Raw genomic sequence first — 19261 nt, 5'->3', positions numbered from 1 at the left:
AAGCTTTCTTGTCACAGCTTTTAAAAGGAATCCCCGAGGTTAAGTTAGTAGTACAGTTAAACCGGCTTCCCCTTTTGTCAGATGGTCGCAAACTGAATCACATGATCCCATGACACTGCAGCCGTCATAAAAGTGAATCGGTTGACAAGGTGTCTGAATTTTGATCAGGTGACCAATAGGATGCTGCAGCGGTCATGAAGAATGGCCCCAAGTCGCTTTTTCCACTGCTGCTGTGTGTTCAAACGGTCCCTAAATGAAAGTTTGTAAGTTGAGGACTATCTGAAGAAATCCAGTGGGCTGAGGACCACCTTTTAATAGGATCTAGTTTCTTTCACATTGAGGAGAGCCAAGTTGACAAAAAGGCTTAAGAATTTGATGGTGAGGCCAGCAGGAATCTCAGAAATAAAACCCGTGCAGTTCAGATTCTCAAGAATTTTATTCTTTATACCCTTGTTCATTGCTTTTAGTCTGATTTTGCCCCTTTTTGCCTTCTAAAGAGCAGCCAGGGTTGATCTCCTCTAGGACTGACTGGTTGGATGGCCTTGCAGTCCAAGGGACTCAATGCAGGAGTCTTCTCCAGCACCAGAGTTCAAAGGCCTCCATTCTTCAGCCTTCCTTGTGGTCCAACCTTCACAGTGATCCATTGCAACTGGGAAAACCAGAGCCTTGGCTAGACGCACTTTTGATTGGCAGGGTGATGTCTCTGCTTTTTAGTAGGCTGTCTAGATTTGCCATCGCTTTCCTCCCCAGGAGGAAGCCTCTTTTAATTCCTTGGCTGCGGTGATCTTGGAGCCCAGGAAAATAAAACCTGTCACTCCCTCCATTTCTTTCCTATCTATTGGCCAGGAATTGAGAGGGCCAGATGCCATAGTCTTAGTTTCCTTAATGTTGAGTTTCAAGCCAACTTTTGCACTCTCCTCCTTCACCCGCCTCAAGAGGCTCTTCACTTTCTGCCATTAAGAGTGGTATCATCTGCATATCTGAGGTTCTTTCATTCCAAATTTTGATCTGCTCTGCAGATAAGTTAAATAGGCAGGGCGACAGTATACAGCCTTGCAGGACTCGTTTCCCAATTTTCAAACAGTGTTTTGCACTTTTGCAAGTTTAGCCCCAAATCCTAGGAAGCAGAGCCAGCTTTCTTTTAGAACAGGGGTCCCCAAACTTGGCAACTTTCAGACTTGTGGACTTCAACTCCCAGAATTCATTTCTTCAGGAAAAGCACGTTAGGAAAAAAAATGCAGGAGAAAGCAATCCCAGGACCCGTTCTTAAAGCTGCAGTTGTCTTCACAATTCCCTGAAAATTACAAAACATCCCAAAAAACGGTGCGCTGCACTCTACACAACTATTACAAAGCAGGGCCCGCTGCATCACGGTCAATGTAGTTTGTAGAGAGGAAGCCAGCGGCAGGACTACGGCTCCCATCAACCCTCCAAAGCGCTTTCCAAGCCGCGCCTGCGCATTAGGACAAGAGAAGGCGCGTTTCCCGACGCCCCTCTTTTTCTCCGGAAATAGCCGAGCGTTCTCGGGCGCTTCCGACACATGGAGGCCTCGGGTAGCTGCGGCCTGTGCCAGGCCGAGCGGGCGCCCTATACCTGCCCGCGCTGCCACGTCCGCTTCTGCTCCGTACCTTGCTACCGGGAGCACGGCTCCTGCGCCCGGGACTTCCAGGCGCGAGAGTTGCAACTTCGGCTCCGGGACCAGCGGGGGGACGCGGGTGCGCGAGGCCGCCTGAGGGAGGCCCTTCTCCGGCTGCGGGAACTACGCGAGCCCGGGGATGCGGAGCCCGAGCTAGGCCTCGACCCCCAGGCCGACGACCTGTGGGAGCAGCTGACCTCCCAGCAGCGCCAGGGGTTCCAAGAGCTGCTGAGCAGCGGGGAGATCTCGGGGCTCCTTTCCCCCTGGAAGCCCTGGTGGGTCGTGGCTAGCCAGGAGGGGCCACCTCTGGTCCAGCTGCTTGGAGCCCAGGATGCCCAGGATCCTCAGCCACAGCAGGAAGGAGCCCAAGAAGACCTTCATCCGGCTTCCTCCCAGCCTCCAGTCGCAGGGGAGCGGAATCAGCCTCCTGCCCGGGATTCGAACTCGCTACCCGCCCTGCCTGACGTGATCCGCCCCTTGAGCGACCTCACCAGCAGCCCTGTCTCCCCGCTAGTGCGCTTCCAACTGCCCAACGCCCTCTACGCCTACGCCTACGCTCTGTCGCTCTACAATGGGGAAGTGGACGATGCCCAGATTGTGCCCGAAGTCTGCGAGACCCTCTTGGACCTCTCAGCCGCGCTGGGCGCCCGGAGGGTCTTCTCCTGCACGGGGGAGGCCCTGCAAGCCGCCCTGCAGGCCGTGGTGGACGGACGCTACCCAGAGTGCCCGCTGGGGAAAGCCGGGACGATGCAAGCAGTGGGCCAGATTTTAAGAGGGGAACCAGCTCCAGAGAAGCGGAGCCGGTTCACCCTGGCGGCCTTCGCCCACTTGGCCAGGATTTTGGGTCGAGGCAAACGCCGGGTGTCCCTCGGGGACCAACCCAGGATCTACAAAGCGAAGAAGAAATGTGAATTCCTGCTTTCCTGGGTGAAGGAGAACGAGGAGGAGCTGCCCCTCCTCGCTTTGGAAGTCCAGAGGGAATATGTCGCCTGTGTGGTGGAGGCCAAAGAAGTGGGCGCAATCACCCAGGAGCTGGAGAAGATGTGGGGAGGGAAAATGCCCCCTGGCAAACAGCCCCTGATAGAAGAATTGGACTGAAGCCAATCCTCCCATACCAAGGATCGGATGGAGACTGGGGGACGGTGGGGGGACGACGACAGGAGAGGGCCTGGGGGTGGGAGGGAAGGGGGGCAGTGGGGTTTGCATCGCAACCCAGTGGGGTCGCGGAGATTGAAACCTAAAGATGATGAGGAAGAAACCAAGTTAGGTTTGTTTTTCTCCTCCCCCCTCTAAACTGGGCATGGGTGGGTGGCAACAATGGGAAAGCTCTGATTAAAAAAAGCAAGACTAGGAATCTTTGGTTTGTGCCCCCGCTTCGTTTCCTGCTTCCTTTCAACCTGGTTAGCACACCACTGATAGGTTTACTCGGGAGTCGAAACCGTGGTGCAGGGATTTCTAAATCGTGGCAAAGGTCCGGGGACTTCAACTCCCAGAATTCCCCAGCTGACAGGGGAATTGAAGTCCAAATGTCTTAGGGCAAACCTGTGGCACGTGTGCCACAGGTGGTGTGCAGAGCCCTTGGGTACGCCAGCTCTCGCTCCATCTCTGCTCCACTGCGCATGCCCCTCCCGCCAGCCTTCTGATTTTCAGTTCTCTGCTGCGTATGTGCGGTGGGTGGGGGGAGCCGTGGGGGTGTGTGGCCCATTTTTGGTCCCAGGAGGCTGCATAGAGGCCTACTAGTCCCAAAATGGGGTGGGGGTGTCATGGGCACATCCGTAGGGGGGAGGGGAGCAAGGAGAGGTCATGCACAACACTCTGGGTGGGGCGGCGGGGGGGGGAGGTTGTGTTACATTATTGGTGCGTGCGTGTGGGAGCTGTTGTGTATTTGTGTGCTTTTGGCTTTGACGACAAAACGGTCAGCTGTCACTGTCTTAAGCCATGCTGGCTGAATTGGGGTCATAAGTCAAGGACTACAGTACAGCTTCATTTAGTGACCACTCAAAGTTACAACATTGAAAAAAAGTAACTTGTGACCATTTTTTCACACGCCCACTGCAGCCTCCCCAGCGTCACTTGATCAAAACTCAGATGCTTGGCAACTGACTCACATTTATGACGGTCACAGTTGTCTCCATCTTTTGTAACTTTCTAACAAGCAAAGTCACGGGGGAAATCAGATTCACTTAACAACCGTGTTACCGACCTAAAAACTGCAGCGATTCACTTGACATGTGGCAAGAAAGGTCGTAAAATGAGGCAAAAAACCCACAACAAATTTCCTTTTACTTAACAATAGAAATGTTGGGCTCAATTGTCATAAGTCAAGGACTACCTGTATTAGTTTTTAAAGTGGGACATCTAAAATGAATATTCGGAGACGGATGTGCATCTTGTGCCTCTTAAAAACTTGTTTTTCCCAAACAATCGCAAAAAATTAACATTCCGAATCCAAGAGGTGTTTTTTTTTTAATCACTTTTATTTCCTTGCTCAATCTCCTTTCAAACCAGCGTGGAAGCCCGTTATAACTGCCAAAGGATCCCAAGAGACCAAGTCCAGTTCAGGTCATAGAATTCATCACGGAATAACAGAGTTGGAAGGGATCTTGGAGGTCTTCTAGTCCAACCCCCTGCCTAGGCAGGAAAATCTACACCACTTCAGACAAATGGCTATCCAACATCTTCTTTAAAACTTCCAGTGTTGCAGCATTCACAACTTCTGGAGGCAAGCTGTTCCACTGATTAATTGTTCTTATTAATCAGGAATTTTCTCCTTAGTTCTAGGTTGCTTCTCTCCTTGATTAGTTCCCACCCATTGCTTCTTGTCCTGCCTTCAGGTGCCTTGGAGAATAGCTTGGCTCCCTCTTCTTTGTGGCAACCCCTGAAATATCGGAAGACTGCTATCATGTCTCCCCTGGTCCTTCTTTTCATTAAACTAGACATACCCAGTTCCTGCAAACGTTCTTCATAGGTTTTAGCCTCCAATTGGTTTGTCCTGACTGATGAAGAATTCTTCTTGAAAGCCTCCAGGGATGAAGCTCCCGCAACTTCTGTTCTATGGGTTGATTGTTCTCCCTGTCAGGAAATGTCTCCTTATTTCCAGGTTGAATCTCTCCTTGTCTCCAGTTTCCATCCGTTATTCGTTGTCTGGTCTTCGGGTGCCTTGGAGAATAGCTTGACCTCCTTCCTCCTCTCTGTGGCAGCCCCTCAAATATTGGAAGATGCTCTCCTGTCTCCCCTGCTCCTTCTCTTCCCTAGACTAGCCAGGCCCAGTTCCTGCAACCGTCCATCGTCTGTTTTAGCCTACAGTCCCCCCATCATCCTGGTTGCTCTTCTCTGCACTCTTTCTAGAGTCTCAACATCATTTATTACATCATGACGTCCATAACTGGATGCAGTATCCAAGTGTGGCCTTAGCAAGGCATTATAAAGTTGTCTCCAGATTGGGTCACCTCAAGATTTCTTTCCTTGCCTTATTTTTCCCTCCCTTGTTCCAAAACAGGTAGTAGCCTTTCTCTTGTAGTACGACAGCTTATTTAATGACCGGGGAATCCGGAGGTTCGGGAATGGTGACTCTCAGTTTGTCTGTAGGTCCGTTTTTCGCCCTCCGGAGCCTTCAGGGAAGCCTCTGGTTGGCCTACCGGGGGTTGAAAAGCTCAATAAATTGCTTGTTGGTGGTTGTCGCACATTGGCAGTTGTGACGCATATTTTGAGCGGCAGGGAGCCGCAGCAGAGGGATGAAAGGGCCACATTTACGGCTCCAGAGCCCACAGGTAGCCGATCCCTGAATTAGAAGACCTCTGAGGTCCCTTCCAACTCTGTTACGCTCTGTCTTAAAAACCAATGTATTTCGATTAAAATGATTCCAGCTCCCAAGTCTTTATTTTTCCGGTCTCTTTTTTTCCCCTATTGAGAAAGAAATCTAGACAAATGGAAGACAGGCAATGAAGTCAAAGGAAGATGAAAGTGAAACGGGAGAATGGAAGAAAAAATCCAGCCATCTCGAAGGGGTAAAGTTTGGAGAAAGGGCCATGAACAGCTGACACTTTCCCCCCCGCTCTTTCTCACAGTGGTACGAAGCCCGGAGACCTCCTGGAAATGGGGATTTCAGGATTCAGTAGAGATATGGGAAAATCCGGTAAGGGACGCAGCGGCAATATTCTTGCCACGCCAGCCCGTACTTCCTCAGGCACTGGTGCTCGTCCCGGGCATCGCGATGAGCCAGCAGCAAGGTGAAATAGATGATATAAAAATAAGGCAAGATGTGAGTGAAGCCTGCAAAGAAACCAAAAGGAGGGAGGCCAGCTTAGATTGCTGCAGAGAAACAACACTGGAGCCTCTCCTAGATGGCTGCCACTTACTGTTCTGACCGAGGCTTCCCGAGAGCCTGAAGCAAACTCATTGTTGTCCCGACAAAAACCCCTTTTATCAATTGACTGAATTCTGCTCCTTCACCTCCAGCAAAGTCTTTCAAAGGAGGATTTACGGTCACAGACCTTATCTCGCTTGGAGAGCTGCCAGGCCGATATCTACAAAATTTGGCCAGGAGTCTCAGAGGGTCACGAACCAATGAAGCGAACTAATTGTCTCTCCTGCAAACTCCACTCTCCTTTTCCTCCTCTTTTATTTCCTCTGGGAGGGGCCCTTCATCATCCACCTGTGGCCTTCCTCCCAAGTCAACCCCTGTTCCTTAGCTGTTCCCTTCGTCTGGCAGCTCTGTGCATGCGCACATCGGGAACAGGCTCCAGCTGTTCTTCTGCCTCACTGATGTCTGACTCTGAAGGCAGCTGATAACTGTCAGACGGCCTTGGCCCCCTCTGCCTCCGACACAGAGCCCTCCTCAGAGCCTTCCCCAGACTCCAGGACTGGCCCAGGCTCCTGCCCAACCCTCCTCACTGTCTGAATCTGCTGCCAGCTCCCCTGGCCACTGGCGGGCCACAACACTTACCGCAGGGCAAGGACCATGCAAAAGCCATGATCAGGTCTCCTAAATAGTTGGGGTGCCGCACGAAACCCCACCAGCCAGAGACCAGGAGCCGCCGACCGGTTGCCGTAGGGATTGTCCGGAGCCCTGGGGGGAAAAAAGAGTGATAAGAGGGTCTCCTTGAGCAGGGGGTTGGACTACGAGGTTTCCAAAGTCCCTTCGAACTGTATAATTTTGTTATTCTGTTAATTAAGCAGTGGACTGGGTGTAATTAAGTAATTATTCTGTTAATTAAGCAGTTGTCCAGAATGGTATAAGGCCTCCTGCTTTAGCAGGGGGTTGGACTAGAAGACCGCTGAGGTCCCTTCTGGATTCTATTCCATTCTATTCTTCGTCTATTCTAATCTATTCTGAATTCTATTTTCTATTATTTTATAGAATGGTTACTTGTTCTGGGATAGGATAGGATATAGGACAGGACAGGGATGAGATAGGATGCTGTGTTATTTTGTTATTCTATATTCTATCCTATCCTACATTCTATTGTATTACAGAATAACCATTCTATATTCTACATTCTATTCTGAATCCTATTCTATTCTACTCAGTTTAAATTCTATATATTATTCTATTCTATTCTTATATACTTTATTCATTAAACATGAAACTCAAAGCCAACTGAACATTCAAAAATGCATCACAAATACCACTGACTGCTGCTAATGGTTGATATGGGTTGCCGCCAGCGTCCTAAGACTCAACCAAGGTACCTTCTTAAGATGTACGATGTTCCAGGAAGCGCAATTTTTTGCAGTTCCAGTGCAAATCCCTAGTCCTTCTCTTGATTAGACTAAACATACTCAGTTCCACTCACTGTTCCTCATATAAAGTATATTTAGCCTCCAGCCCACTAATCATCTCTGCTGCTCTTCTCTGCACTCTTTCTAGCATCTCAACATATTATAGATTCATTTTCTGATTGCAGGTCCTTGGCTGCCTTAACTGAAATTAACAACCCAACGAATTACAATCTTACCCCAAAGTTGGGCTCTCGCCACCTGCTAAGGTCCTCCTGCTGCAAACATCTCAATCTTAATCTAGAGCAGGGGGCTGGACTAGAAGACCTCCAAGGTCCCTTCCAGCTCATTCTGTTCTGAATGTAATCGATCTCGGTTAAAAGCAAGCGTTGTGTGAATGCACCTGCCAGGTTTTGGAGTTGGCTAAGTGTCTCTTGTGGAGCCACCCCCACAAACTGAAATGCGTGAAGCTACAAACCAGCCACTCTGGGATCAGCGGGATTCCGTCGGAAGGTGTTTTTCTGGGAATTGGCGCCACGGAATATGGAATACCCCAGGCCTGCAAAACGAAAAAACGACAATGAGATTGTCAGCGTCCCAAATATCATGCAGAATTAAATCAGAGTCCAAGTCAGAGCTATCCTTAAAGTTCCAATTTAATAAGACAGACATGTTGGCATCGTACTGTGGAATCCCAAGTCTGAAAGCTTCCTGGGATTCCACCCAGTTGAAAGTTCATGATCTTATCCCCACACCCATAAATCCATCACATGGTCCAATCTTCTTCGGCCACGCTGGCATCTCCACCCAGCTGGTTCCGGTCAGGTGATGGGGTGCAGAGACAAAAGATGACCTTGGGCTTCTAGAGAGGAATGACAATAACACATTCCACAACTCTACTCCTTTCTATTCCCCCCTCCCAATTACTACACTAATGAAACAGCCTAGTGAAATAATAGAGAGTGTGGCAGGCCAAAGATCCTAAAAAAGGAATATGACTGCAGGCCTAACAGAGATGATTATATTAAATCATAGCATCATAGAGCTAGAAGGGACCTTAGAGGGAATCCAGCCCAACTTTTTCTCTCAGCACAGGGTTCACCAGATCAACGCTTCCCAGCATTGGCAACTTCCAGCTGTAGGGACTTCAATTCCCAGAAGTCTCATCAACGGCCATGTTGACTGGAATTCTGGGATTTGAAGTTCACATGTGAAGAAATCATCAAGGTTGGGGAAAACCCTGAATTAGACTGATGACCATCCAGTCTCTATTGGAAGACAACAAAAAGAAGAATAGAATTCAGAATAGAATGGTTATTCTGTAATAGAATAAGAATGGAATGTAGGATAGGACAGAATGTAGAATAGAATATAAAATATAGAATTGAATAGTTGGTTATTCTGCTATTCTGCAAAAGGATAGGATAGGATATAGGATAGGATAGGGATGGGATAGGATGCTCTGTAGTTTTGTTATTCTATAAAATAATAGAAAATAGAATAGAATTCAGAATAGAATAGAATGCTTTCAGCATCTCCTGCTTGAGCGAATTCTATTCTGAATTCTATTTTCTATTATTTTATAGAATAACAAAACAGCAGAACATCCTACTCTAATCCTTATCCTATCCTACATTCCATTCTATTCTATTACAGAATAACCATTCTATATTCTGAATTCTATTCTGAATCCTGTTCTATATTATTTTCGATTTATTTTTTCTTTTCTTTTCTATTCTGAATTCTATTCTATTTTCCATTATTTTATAGAATAACAAAATAGCAGAATATTCCGGTTTGCCCGTAGGGCCGTTTTTTTGCGCTCCGGAGGCTTCAGGGAAGCTCATAAAGCCCCCCGGGGGGGGCGTGGAGGCTCTTTTCGCCCTCCCCAGGCTCCTATAAAGCCTCTGGAGCCTGGGGAGGGCGAAAAATGGCTTTAAAATAAAGGGTTTGGCAGGCGCATCCTATATCGCATCCTATCCTTTTGCAGAATAACAGAATAACCAACCATTTGGTTCTATATTTTATAGTCTATTCTATATTCTGTCCTATCCCACATTCCATTCTCTTCTCTTCCAGAATAGCCATTCTGTATTCTCCGTCCTATCCTGAATCCTATTCTGTGCGTGCTCAGAGGCCCCTTGGCAAGCCCCACTCACCGTTTAGCAGGACGATGCCGGCCGCCAGAGGCAGGCTGAGCTTCTGGGGGTGGGTGACGAGGAAGCAGGCCTGGAGGCTGTATAGGAAGGGCACCCAAGCCAGGTCCCCATAAGCCAGCATGAAACCGAAGCCCTCCTGGATGATGTCCATGGTGGTGAGAATGGCCTCCTGCAAAGTATTCCCCATTGCTCAGCCAGAGATTTCCCTGACTGCCTTCCCTTCTCCACCCTTGGCCACTTCCTGTCCTTAAGAGAAAAGCAATTCTCTCACATAGAGTTACAAGAATACGCTCACGTAGGTCTTGTTCTTCTTTAGCACTTTTGCATGTTTCTTTTTCCATATCAAGGGTTAAAAGGTACATTCTGGGTTGCTTTGCTTAACATCTATCACACCTTCTTTGTATTGTCAACCTCCCCGTTTTTTTTTTCCTTTTTCTTTTCATCCACCCTCCCTTCTCTACTTCCTTCTTCCTCCTCTCCTTACCCTTTCCTTCTTCCCTTGCCTCTCCCCTACTTCTCTCTTCCTCTTCCTCCGGCCCTCTCTCCTTCTCTTTCTATCCATTCTCTCCTTCCTCTCCTTTCCTCTTTCTTCCTTCTCTTCCCTTTCCTCTCTCTTCCTCTCTTCTTCGTCCCCTTTCTACCCTTCTCTTTCTATCCGTTCTCCTTCCTCTCCTTTCTTTCTTCCCTCTCTTCTCTCCTCCTCCTTCCCCTTTCTACCCTTCTCTTTCTATCCCTTCGTCTTCCTCTCCTTTCCTTTCTTCCTTCCCTCTCTTCTCCTCTCTTTCTATCCCTTCGTCTTCCTCTCCTTTCTTTTCTTCCTTCCCTCTCTCCTCCTCTCCTCCTCTCTTCTTCCCCTTCCTATCCTCTCTCCCCTTTCTACCCCTTCCCTCCTTTCTATTCCTTCCCTCCTTCTATCCCTCCTCCTTTCCTCTTTCTTCCTTCTCTCCCCTTTCCTCTCTCCTCCTCTCTTCCTTTCCTTTTCTGTTGTTGTGGTTATCTCTTTTCAGCTCTGAACTGGTGTATTTTCGGGATATTTTTCCCGCAAGCCCAGATATAATTTTATACTTATCCTTTCCTATTCCCTTTTCTTCATTATCACATCCTATTTTCCCTCTATATCTCATTCTCAAACATATATATTAATACTTTCTTTTCACTTCCCCCCCTCTCCCCCCCTTTTCCATTTAAGTGTCTCGACTGGGTTCTATATATCTCTCTCCCATTCTTTTCTACATTTCTTTCTCTAACCAATCATAAAATCTTCCCCGTGTCTTGAAGTACATCCTTTATTCTCAAGTCAACCTCGGCCACTTTAGGATGAGTGGACTTCAGATCCCAGAATTCCCCAGCCAGCATGCTGGGAAACACTGGTCTAACTCTATCCCTCCATCCCTTCCTCCTTCTATCTATCCATCCTTGTTTCTCAAACTTGACAATATAAAGATCTGTGGACTTCAACTCCCAGAATTCCCCCGTCAGCATGTTGAGAAACATTGATCTATCCCTCCATCCTTCCATCCCTGTTCTTCACCTTGGCCACTTTAAGATGAGTGGACTTCAACTCCCAGAATTCCCCAGCCAGCTTTGCTTTGCTGACTGTGGAATTCTGGGAGTTGAAGTCCACTCATCTTAAAATGACCAAGGTTGAGAAAGACGCTCTAGCTAGCCTGATCCAGCTATGCCAACAGCTGTAGATCCTTCAAAGCAGCGAGTCAAGCCAGATTGTGCCTCTAAAATCATTTGCTTGCCAGATAATTTGGAGGTTTCCAAGATTTCTTTCTCCCAAGTTCCAAGGAGAACTTGTTAAAACTTTTGATGCCCTCCCCTTCCCCGGGGCCCGGCCTGCTGGCCATAGTTTAGCCTACCTCACGCCAGAAGGCATCCGTCACGTAGAGAAGTTGGAAGGCATTAACCAGGATCATGGCTAGAGAGGGGCTGCCTCTCAGCTCCGTCTCTTTAGCCAACATTGCCATGTTGATCAGTGCCTATGGGAGGAAGGAGACAGTCAGTCCAGCAATGGGAGCAGACTCATCTTCAATTTCCCTATTTGTTTCTCCCTCTTTTCTCCACTATACTGCATTTTTTAAAAATGGGGATAAAATTAGGAAGCTGGAGGCTAAAACATGTGAAGAACGGTTGCAGGAACTGGGTAGGTCTAGTTTAATGAAAAGAAGGACCAGGGGAGACATGATAGCAGTCTTCCAATATCTCAGGGGTTGCCCCAAAGAAGAGGGAGTCAAGCTATTCTCCAAGGCACCTGAGGGTAGAACAAGAAGCAATGGGTGGAAACTAATCAAGGAGAGAAGCAACTTAGAACTGAGGAGAAACTTCCTGACTGTTAGAACAATTAATCAGTGGAACAGAAGTTGCCTCCAGAAGTTGTGAATGCCCCAACACTGGAAGTCTTTAAGAAGATGTTAGATAGCCATTTGTCTGAAGTGGTGTAGGGTTTCCTGCCTAGGCAGGGGGTTGGACTAGAAGACCTCCAAGGTCCCTTCCAACTCTGTTATTCTATATTCTAAATCTCTTTGTTCTTTGGAGGAAGGGACATTATTTAATCCTTGCTTGCCAAGGATCAGATGGAATTGTCCGGATCACATTCCTACCCAATGCATTGATCCTTCCTTCCTTCCTTCCTTCCTTCCTTCCTTCCTTCCTTCCTTCCTTCCTTCCTTCCTTCCTTCCTTCCTTCTTTCCAGCATCCTCCCTTCCCCCCTCCTTCTTCCCTTCTTTCCAGCCTTCCTTCCTTCTATATTCTAAATCTCTGTTCTTTCCACCTTTCCTCCCTCCTTCTTTCCTCCTCCCTTCTTCCCAACCTTCCTTCCTTCCTCTCTCCCTCCCTTCTTCCTTCTTCCCAACCTTCCTTCCTTCCTCTCTCCCTTCTTTCTTCTTCCCTTCTTCCCAGCCTTCCTTCCTTCCTTCCTCTCTCCCTCCCTTCTTCCTTCTTCCCAGCCTTCCTTCCTTCCTTCCTCTCTCCCTCCCTTCTTCCTTCTTCCCAGCCTTTCTTGCTTCCTCCCTCCCTTTCTTCTTCCCTTTTTCCCAGCCTTCCTTCCTTCCTTCCTCTCTCTCTCCCTTCTTCCTTCTTCCCAGCCTTCCTTCCTTCCTTCCTCTCTCCCTCCCTTCTTCCTTCTACCCAGCCTTCCTTGCTTCCTCTCTCCCTTCTTCCTTCTTCCCTTCTTTCTAGCCTCCCTGTCTTCTTTCCTCCCTCACTCCCTTCTTTCTTCTTCCCAGCCTTCCTTCCTCCCTCCCTCTCTTTTTCCTTCTTCCCTTCCTTCCTTCCTATCTTCTTTCCTCCCTCCCTCCCTCCCTTCTACCTTCTTCCCAGCCTTCCTTCCTCTCTCCCTCCCTTCTTCCTTCTTTCCTTCCTTCCTTCCTTCCTTTTTAATCTGGGTTGTTTGCTTTCTGGGTTGTGCAAACAGATTCTGCAGGATATGAAGAATGTGTATAGCTGATGAAGCTCGTCAAAGCTTGCAAATTCCACTAAGAATACAGAATATAAAAATAACAGAGTCTCCTTGGAGGTCATCTAGTCCAACCCCCTATGCCATTCTGGACAAATGGCTGTCTTGAGTTTCTCCTTGGGCAGCCACACCTTCTGGAGACAAGCCGTCCCAGGGAAAGATTGTTCTATCAGAAGGGACCCCTCCAGACCTTCCCAAATATGCCCCGTTCGTCTTGGGGGGTGGGGGTGTCCCCTACTATATTCTCCTCCCCGCCATCCCAAGGACGCTTACCCAGCCGAGGAGACCTGGGCGCACCTCACAGAAGAATTTGAGATCGAAGAGCCCAAAGCGGGGATTTAACTCGTGGCCCATGAAGAAGTCATAAATGGGGTTTCCTGTAGGGGGGGAGGGGGGGGGAACCCACAGCTTTCTTTCTAGTTCCTTATTTTTTAAAGTTTTATTTTTAATCTCTTAACATACAATTACAGATATACATTCACATTATTATTCTTATTCATCACTTTTACACATTTCTTTTTCCATATAAAAGGTTAAAAATGTACATTCTGGGTTGCTTTCCTTATCATCCCTTACATCTATTTTGAATTGTCACCACCCTATTTTTTCTTTTCTTTTTTCACCCTCCCTCCCTTCTCTACTTCCTTCCTTCCTCCTCTCCTTACCCTTCCCTTGCCTCTCCCCTACTCCTCTCTTCCTCTTCCCCTTTCCTCTTTCTTTCTTCCCTCTCTTCTCCTCTCTTCCTCTCTTCTTCTTCCCCTTCCTGCCCTCTCTCCTTCTCTTTCTATCCCTTCCCTCCTTCCTCTCCTTTCCTTTTTTTGAGCGAATACCGCAGTCATTAAGTGAAGCAACATATTATTATACAAGTAGTCCTCGAGTTACAACCACAATTGAGCCAAATTTATGATGCTAAGTGAAACAATAGAATAGAATAGAATAGAATAGGGAAGGGAATAGAATAGAACAGAACAGAACAGGGAAGGGAATGGAATGAACAGAACAGAATAGAATAGGGAAGGGAATAGAATAGAACAGAACAGAACAGAACAGAACAGAACAGGGAAGGGAATAGAATAGGGAAGGGAATGGAATGAACAGAACAGAACAGAATAGAATAGGGAAGGGAATAGAATAGAACAGAACAGGGAAGGGAATGGAATGGAATAGAATAGAATAGAATAGAATAGAATAGAATAGAATAGAATAGAATAGAATAGGGAAGGGAATAGAATAGAACAGAACAGAACAGGGAAGGGAAGGGAAGGGAAGGGAGTGGAACAGAATAGAATAGGGAAGGGAATAGAATAGAACAGAACAGAACAGGGAAGGGAATAGAATAGAACAGAACAGGGAAGGGAAGGGAATGGAATGGAATAGGGAAGGGAATAGAATAGAACAGAACGGAAGGGAATGGAATGGAATAGAATAGAATAGGGAAGGGAATAGAATAGAACAGAACAGAACAGGGAAGGGAAGGGAAGGGAAGGGAAGGGAGTGGAACAGAATAGAATAGGGAAGGGAATAGAATAGAACAGAACAGAACAGGGAAGGGAATAGAATAGAACAGAACAGGGAAGGGAAGGGAATGGAATGGAATAGGGAAGGGAATAGAATAGAACAGAACGGAAGGGAATGGAATGGAATAGAATAGAATAGGGAAGGGAATAGAATAGAACAGAACAGAACAGGGAAGGGAAGGGAAGGGAAGGGAAGGGAGTGGAACAGAATAGAATAGGGAAGGGAATAGAATAGAACAGAACAGAACAGGGAAGGGAATAGAATAGAACAGAACAGGGAAGGGAAGGGAATGGAATGGAATAGGGAAGGGAATAGAATAGAACAGAACAGAACAGAACGGAAGGGAATGGAATAGAATAGAATAGAATAGAATAGAATAGGGAAGGGAATAGAATAGAACAGAACAGAACAGGGAAGGGAATAGAATAGGGAAGGGAATGGAATGGAATGAACAGAACAGAATAGAACAGAGAAGGGAATAGAATAGAACAGAACAGAACAGAACAGGGAAGGGAATAGAATAGAACAGAACAGGGAAGGGAAGGGAGTGGAACAGAATAGAATAGGGAAGGGAATAGAATAGAACAGAACAGAACAGGGAAGGGAATAGAATAGAACAGAACAGAGAAGGGAAGGGAGTGGAACAGAATAGAATAGGGAAGGGAATAGAATAGAACAGAACAGGGAAGGGAATAGAATAGAACAGAACAGAGAAGGGAAGGGAAGGGAGTGGAACAGAATAGAATAGGGAAGGGAATAGAATAGAACAGAACAGAACAGGGAAGGGAATAGAATAGAACAGAACAGGGAAGGGAAGGGAAGGGAGTGGAACAGAATAGAATAGGGAAGGGAATAGAATAGAACAGAACAGAACAGAACAGGGAAGGGAATAGAATAGAACAGAACAGGGAAGGGAAGGGAAGGGAGTGGAACAGAATAGAATAGGGAAGGGAATAGAATAGAACAGAACAGAACAGAACAGGGAAGGGAATAGAATAGAACAGAACAGGGAAGGGAAGGGAATGGAATGGAATAGGGAAGGGAGTAGAATAGAACAGAACGGAAGGGAAGGGAATGGAATGGAATAGAATAGAATAGGGAAGGGAATAGAATAGAACAGAACGGAACGGAACGGAAGGGAATGGAATGGAATGGAATGGAATAGAATAGAATAGAATAGGGAAGGGAATAGAATAGAACAGAACAGGGAAGGGAATAGAATAGGGAAGGGAATGGAATGGAATGAACAGAACAGAATAGAATAGGGAAGGGAATAGAATAGAACAGAACAGAACAGGGAAGGGAATAGAATAGAGAAGGGAATGGAATGAACAGAACAGAATAGAATAGAATAGGGAAGGGAATAGAATAGAATAGAACAGAACAGAACAGAACAAGGAAGGGAATGGAATGGAATAGAATAGAATAGGGAAGGGAATAGAACAGAACAGGGAAGGAAATAGAATAGGGAAGGGAATGGAATGAACAGAACAGAACAGAACAGAATAGAATAGGGAATGGAATAGAATAGAATAGAATAGAATAGAACAGAACAGGGAAGGGAAGGAAAGGAAATGGAAGGGAATAGAACAGAACAGGGAAGGAAATAGAATAGGGAAGGGAATGGAATGAACAGAACAGAACAGAATAGAATAGGGAATGGAATAGAATAGAATAGAATAGAATAGAATAGAATAGAATAGAACAGGGAAGGGAAGGGAAGGAAAGGAAATGGAAGGGAAGGGAATAGAGCTGGAAGGGACATTGGAGGTCTTCTAGCCCAACCCCCTGCTCAAGCAGGAGACCCATTTCAGACAAGTGGCTTTATACTCTCCTCTTAAGAACTTCCAGTGTTGGAGCACCTACAACGTCTGGTGGCAAGCTGTTCCACGGGCTAATTGTTCTCCCTGTCAGGAAAGTTCCAGGTTGCTTTTCCCCTTGATTAGTTTCCAACCGTTGTTTCTTCTTCTGCCTTCTGGTGCTTTGGAGAATAAGTTGACTCCCTCTTCAGTTGTGGGTGCTCCAACACCGGAGGCTTTTAAGAAGAGAATGGACAGCCACTTGCCTGAAATGGACTAGAGTCTCCTGCTTCAGCAGGGGGCTGGACTAGAAGACCTCCGAGGCCCCTTCCCACTTCTATCATCTTAAAGCTGCCAAGGGGGGAGAAAAACGATGCTAGTCTATCTTAAGCGAGGCGGGCAAGACTGCAAAGGAGATTGAGATGCCTCCTACGGGCTTTTTCCTCATTCCACAGCCCCTCTCCCAGTTGAGTTTTCCCAGATTTGGGGGGCCCTCACCTGAGTTCCCGCTGGGAGCCAGAGCCGTCTCGGGGGCCAGCAGGGCCTTGAAATAGAGAAGGACGCTGAGGACGAAAGCCACGACCGTCGCTGCGAAGGCCAGCTGCAGGATGTGGTCGTAGATGTAACTCAGGCGCAGCCCCCCGGCCAGCCCAGCGCCCAACATCAGCGCTGTCACCAACATAGCATGGAAAGCTACCCAAAACGAAAAAGCAAAGAGGGGGATTTGTACCCCGAACGAGACTCACGGCTCAGTCGCTAACTCCAAAAACTCAACTTGGCAAAGAATTGACTTTATTGTCGTCGTCTTCTTTTTTAAAAAAACAAGTTTTTATTTATTTATTTCATATTTTAACTATCTTTTTATAAGCAAAGTGTTTGGGTTTTCTCCCCTTTACATCTTCTGTTTGTGTGTGTGTTTCATTTTACATCACGTTTACATTTCAGTTGCCTTATTTTCTTGTCTGTATTTTCCTGTGTAACTTTAATTTCTTCTTAATAGATAAACAATATCCTTATTGCCTCTCCACGTTAATCAAATCTAAGCTATCGTTTCCATCTATTACTCTTTTTTTTTTTTAACCCACAAGATGTGCATCCTCAAATTCAATTTTATATAGTAAACATTTCACTTAATTCAATACACACAAATTAATAGTATTAATCTTATTTCCCTCACGTATTAGCTCTATGCCAGTGTTTCTCAAACTTGGCGACTTTAAGTCCTGTGGACTTCAACTCCCAGAATTCCCCAGCCAGCTGCTGGCTGGGGAATTCTGGGAGTTGAAGTCCACAGGACTTAAAGTCGCCAAGTTTGAGAAACACTGCTCTATGCCATTGGTTATATTTAACAAATGTCACTCTACTCTACTAGTAAATCCTTTTCCTTCTTTCCTGCTCTCACCCATTTTCTCTTGGTCCCTCAGGAAAAAAAATCACTTCTCTTATATTCTCTTCTCTCCACCCATTTCCATAGCTTTTTTTACTTGTTCTTGTAATTTCTATATATTTTCTTTCCAATTTTTCTACTCCTTTTTAATTCTCTTGAATCGTCATCTTCTTTTAACGACCCCCATAATGCCTTGCAGGGTGGAGTGTGGGCAACTGAATGGAGCTCAGTGTTTACTGGCCAGATGCCCTTCTTATCGCCAATGCGGAGTTTTGAAGAATCGACTGGATGCTTTCATTATAATGGGTCTTCTTTTTAATTTCCTCCCCATCCTTTCTTTTAAACGTTTTGCAGGGATACCTTCTGCATTCATATTTACTATACAGTCCTAGGGATACTCTGCTGTTTCTTTAATATTTTATTTTATTTTATTCAAAGTTAAAATGCCAACTCAAAGGAAAAGAAAACCAGCAAAGGCAGAACAAAACCAGACAAGAACAAGAAAGGAAGCCACTTCTGGACTTGGTGCTTGAGGTGGAGGGGGGGGGAATGAAACTTTGATTTTGGGTTTCACTGATTAGACAGGCTTGTTGTTATAGAAAGCGCTAGTTTATTCAGGGAGTCCTCGACTTACAACCACCATTTCTATTGTGAAGTGAGACATTCGTTGAACGAATTTTGCACCGTTGCATGGCCCTTCTTGCCACAGTTGTTAAGTGAACCACTACACTTGCGATGTTAGTAACACTGTTGTCAAGTGGTTAAACGAATCTTTTCGTTTTGCAAGGGCCCACTTGGGTGGGTATTCATTTCTGATTTGTCTGACCAGATGGATTTCTTGTGGCCCGACAGCGGAGCTGGCTTTGATTGTCCGAAGGTGGTAAAAAGAGAATCACATGCCCCCCCCCCCGGGAGATAGCTACGGTCATACGTATGAATCACTAGTTGCCAAGGGTCTGGATTTTGCTCAAGTGACCACAGGGGATGCTGTGACGGTCAGAAGTGTGAAAGAGGTTCATATAAGTCACTTTTTTCAGTGCGGTTGTAACTTTGAATGGTTGTAAATGAAATATATTTCTGAATTAAACTGCCTAAAACAAACCAATTTGGAGAAGCGATGCTACGGCCATCTTTGGCCAATTCTCTCTCACCCTACCCCCTTTGTCTCCCTTTCCCTTCGGATTCCTTCGTTTTAAGAAGCCTTTTCATCGTCCCGAAATATCTACCATTAATGCGATATTGCAGCCGGCTCTTGTCCCGGAGAAGGCTTCCTTCCGTGATCTGTTGGGGAATAAAATAAATATATCAGCGTTTTCATGAGATCTTAGAAAGCAAGAAGGAAAGTCTTGGTCCTTGCAAAACCTCTTTTATTTCCACGACTTGTGAATTCCTTTCATTCACAGTCAGCAAGGCTTGGCAAACAGTCTTTCCGAGGAGTGTTAATCCACACGAACCTTATCTCGTTTATCTCATTTCCAAACACAGGGCAAAGCAAAACCCGGTACAGAGTTATAATCACCAACAGAACTTTCCAGACCGAAGGAACAAATTGTTTCCTGCAAAAGCCCCCTCCCCGTTCGTTC

At 46.3% G+C, this 19261-nt stretch overlaps 2 protein-coding genes across 2 annotated transcripts; one reads left to right on the top strand and one right to left on the bottom strand.

Moving 5' to 3' along the window:
* Nucleotides 1-1483: 1483 nt before the first annotated feature.
* ZNHIT2 (zinc finger HIT-type containing 2) lies at nt 1484-3319 on the top strand. Its single transcript, XM_081968427.1, has one exon. It carries the CDS (start codon nt 1541-1543, stop codon nt 2732-2734), a length of 1194 nt encoding a protein of 397 aa, XP_081824553.1. The 5' UTR covers nt 1484-1540; the 3' UTR covers nt 2735-3319.
* A 1487-nt stretch (nt 3320-4806) lies between these two features.
* TM7SF2 (transmembrane 7 superfamily member 2) lies at nt 4807-18955 on the bottom strand. The gene is made up of 8 exons (XM_081968572.1): nt 18905-18955; nt 16790-16984; nt 13248-13351; nt 11379-11498; nt 9514-9682; nt 7833-7913; nt 6582-6704; nt 4807-5908 (listed from the first exon to the last, which is right to left on the bottom strand). The coding sequence occupies exons 2-8, from the start codon at nt 16971-16973 to the stop codon at nt 5748-5750; spliced, it is 942 nt and encodes a 313-aa protein (XP_081824698.1). The 5' UTR covers nt 16974-16984; nt 18905-18955; the 3' UTR covers nt 4807-5747.
* Between the last annotated feature and the right edge of the window lie 306 nt (nt 18956-19261).

Source organism: Natrix helvetica (assembly GCF_964273705.1).
Source record: "Natrix helvetica genome assembly, chromosome: 16".
Taxonomy (NCBI): Eukaryota; Metazoa; Chordata; class Lepidosauria; order Squamata; family Natricidae; genus Natrix; species Natrix helvetica.
This window is presented reverse-complemented; position numbering and strand designations above follow the sequence as displayed.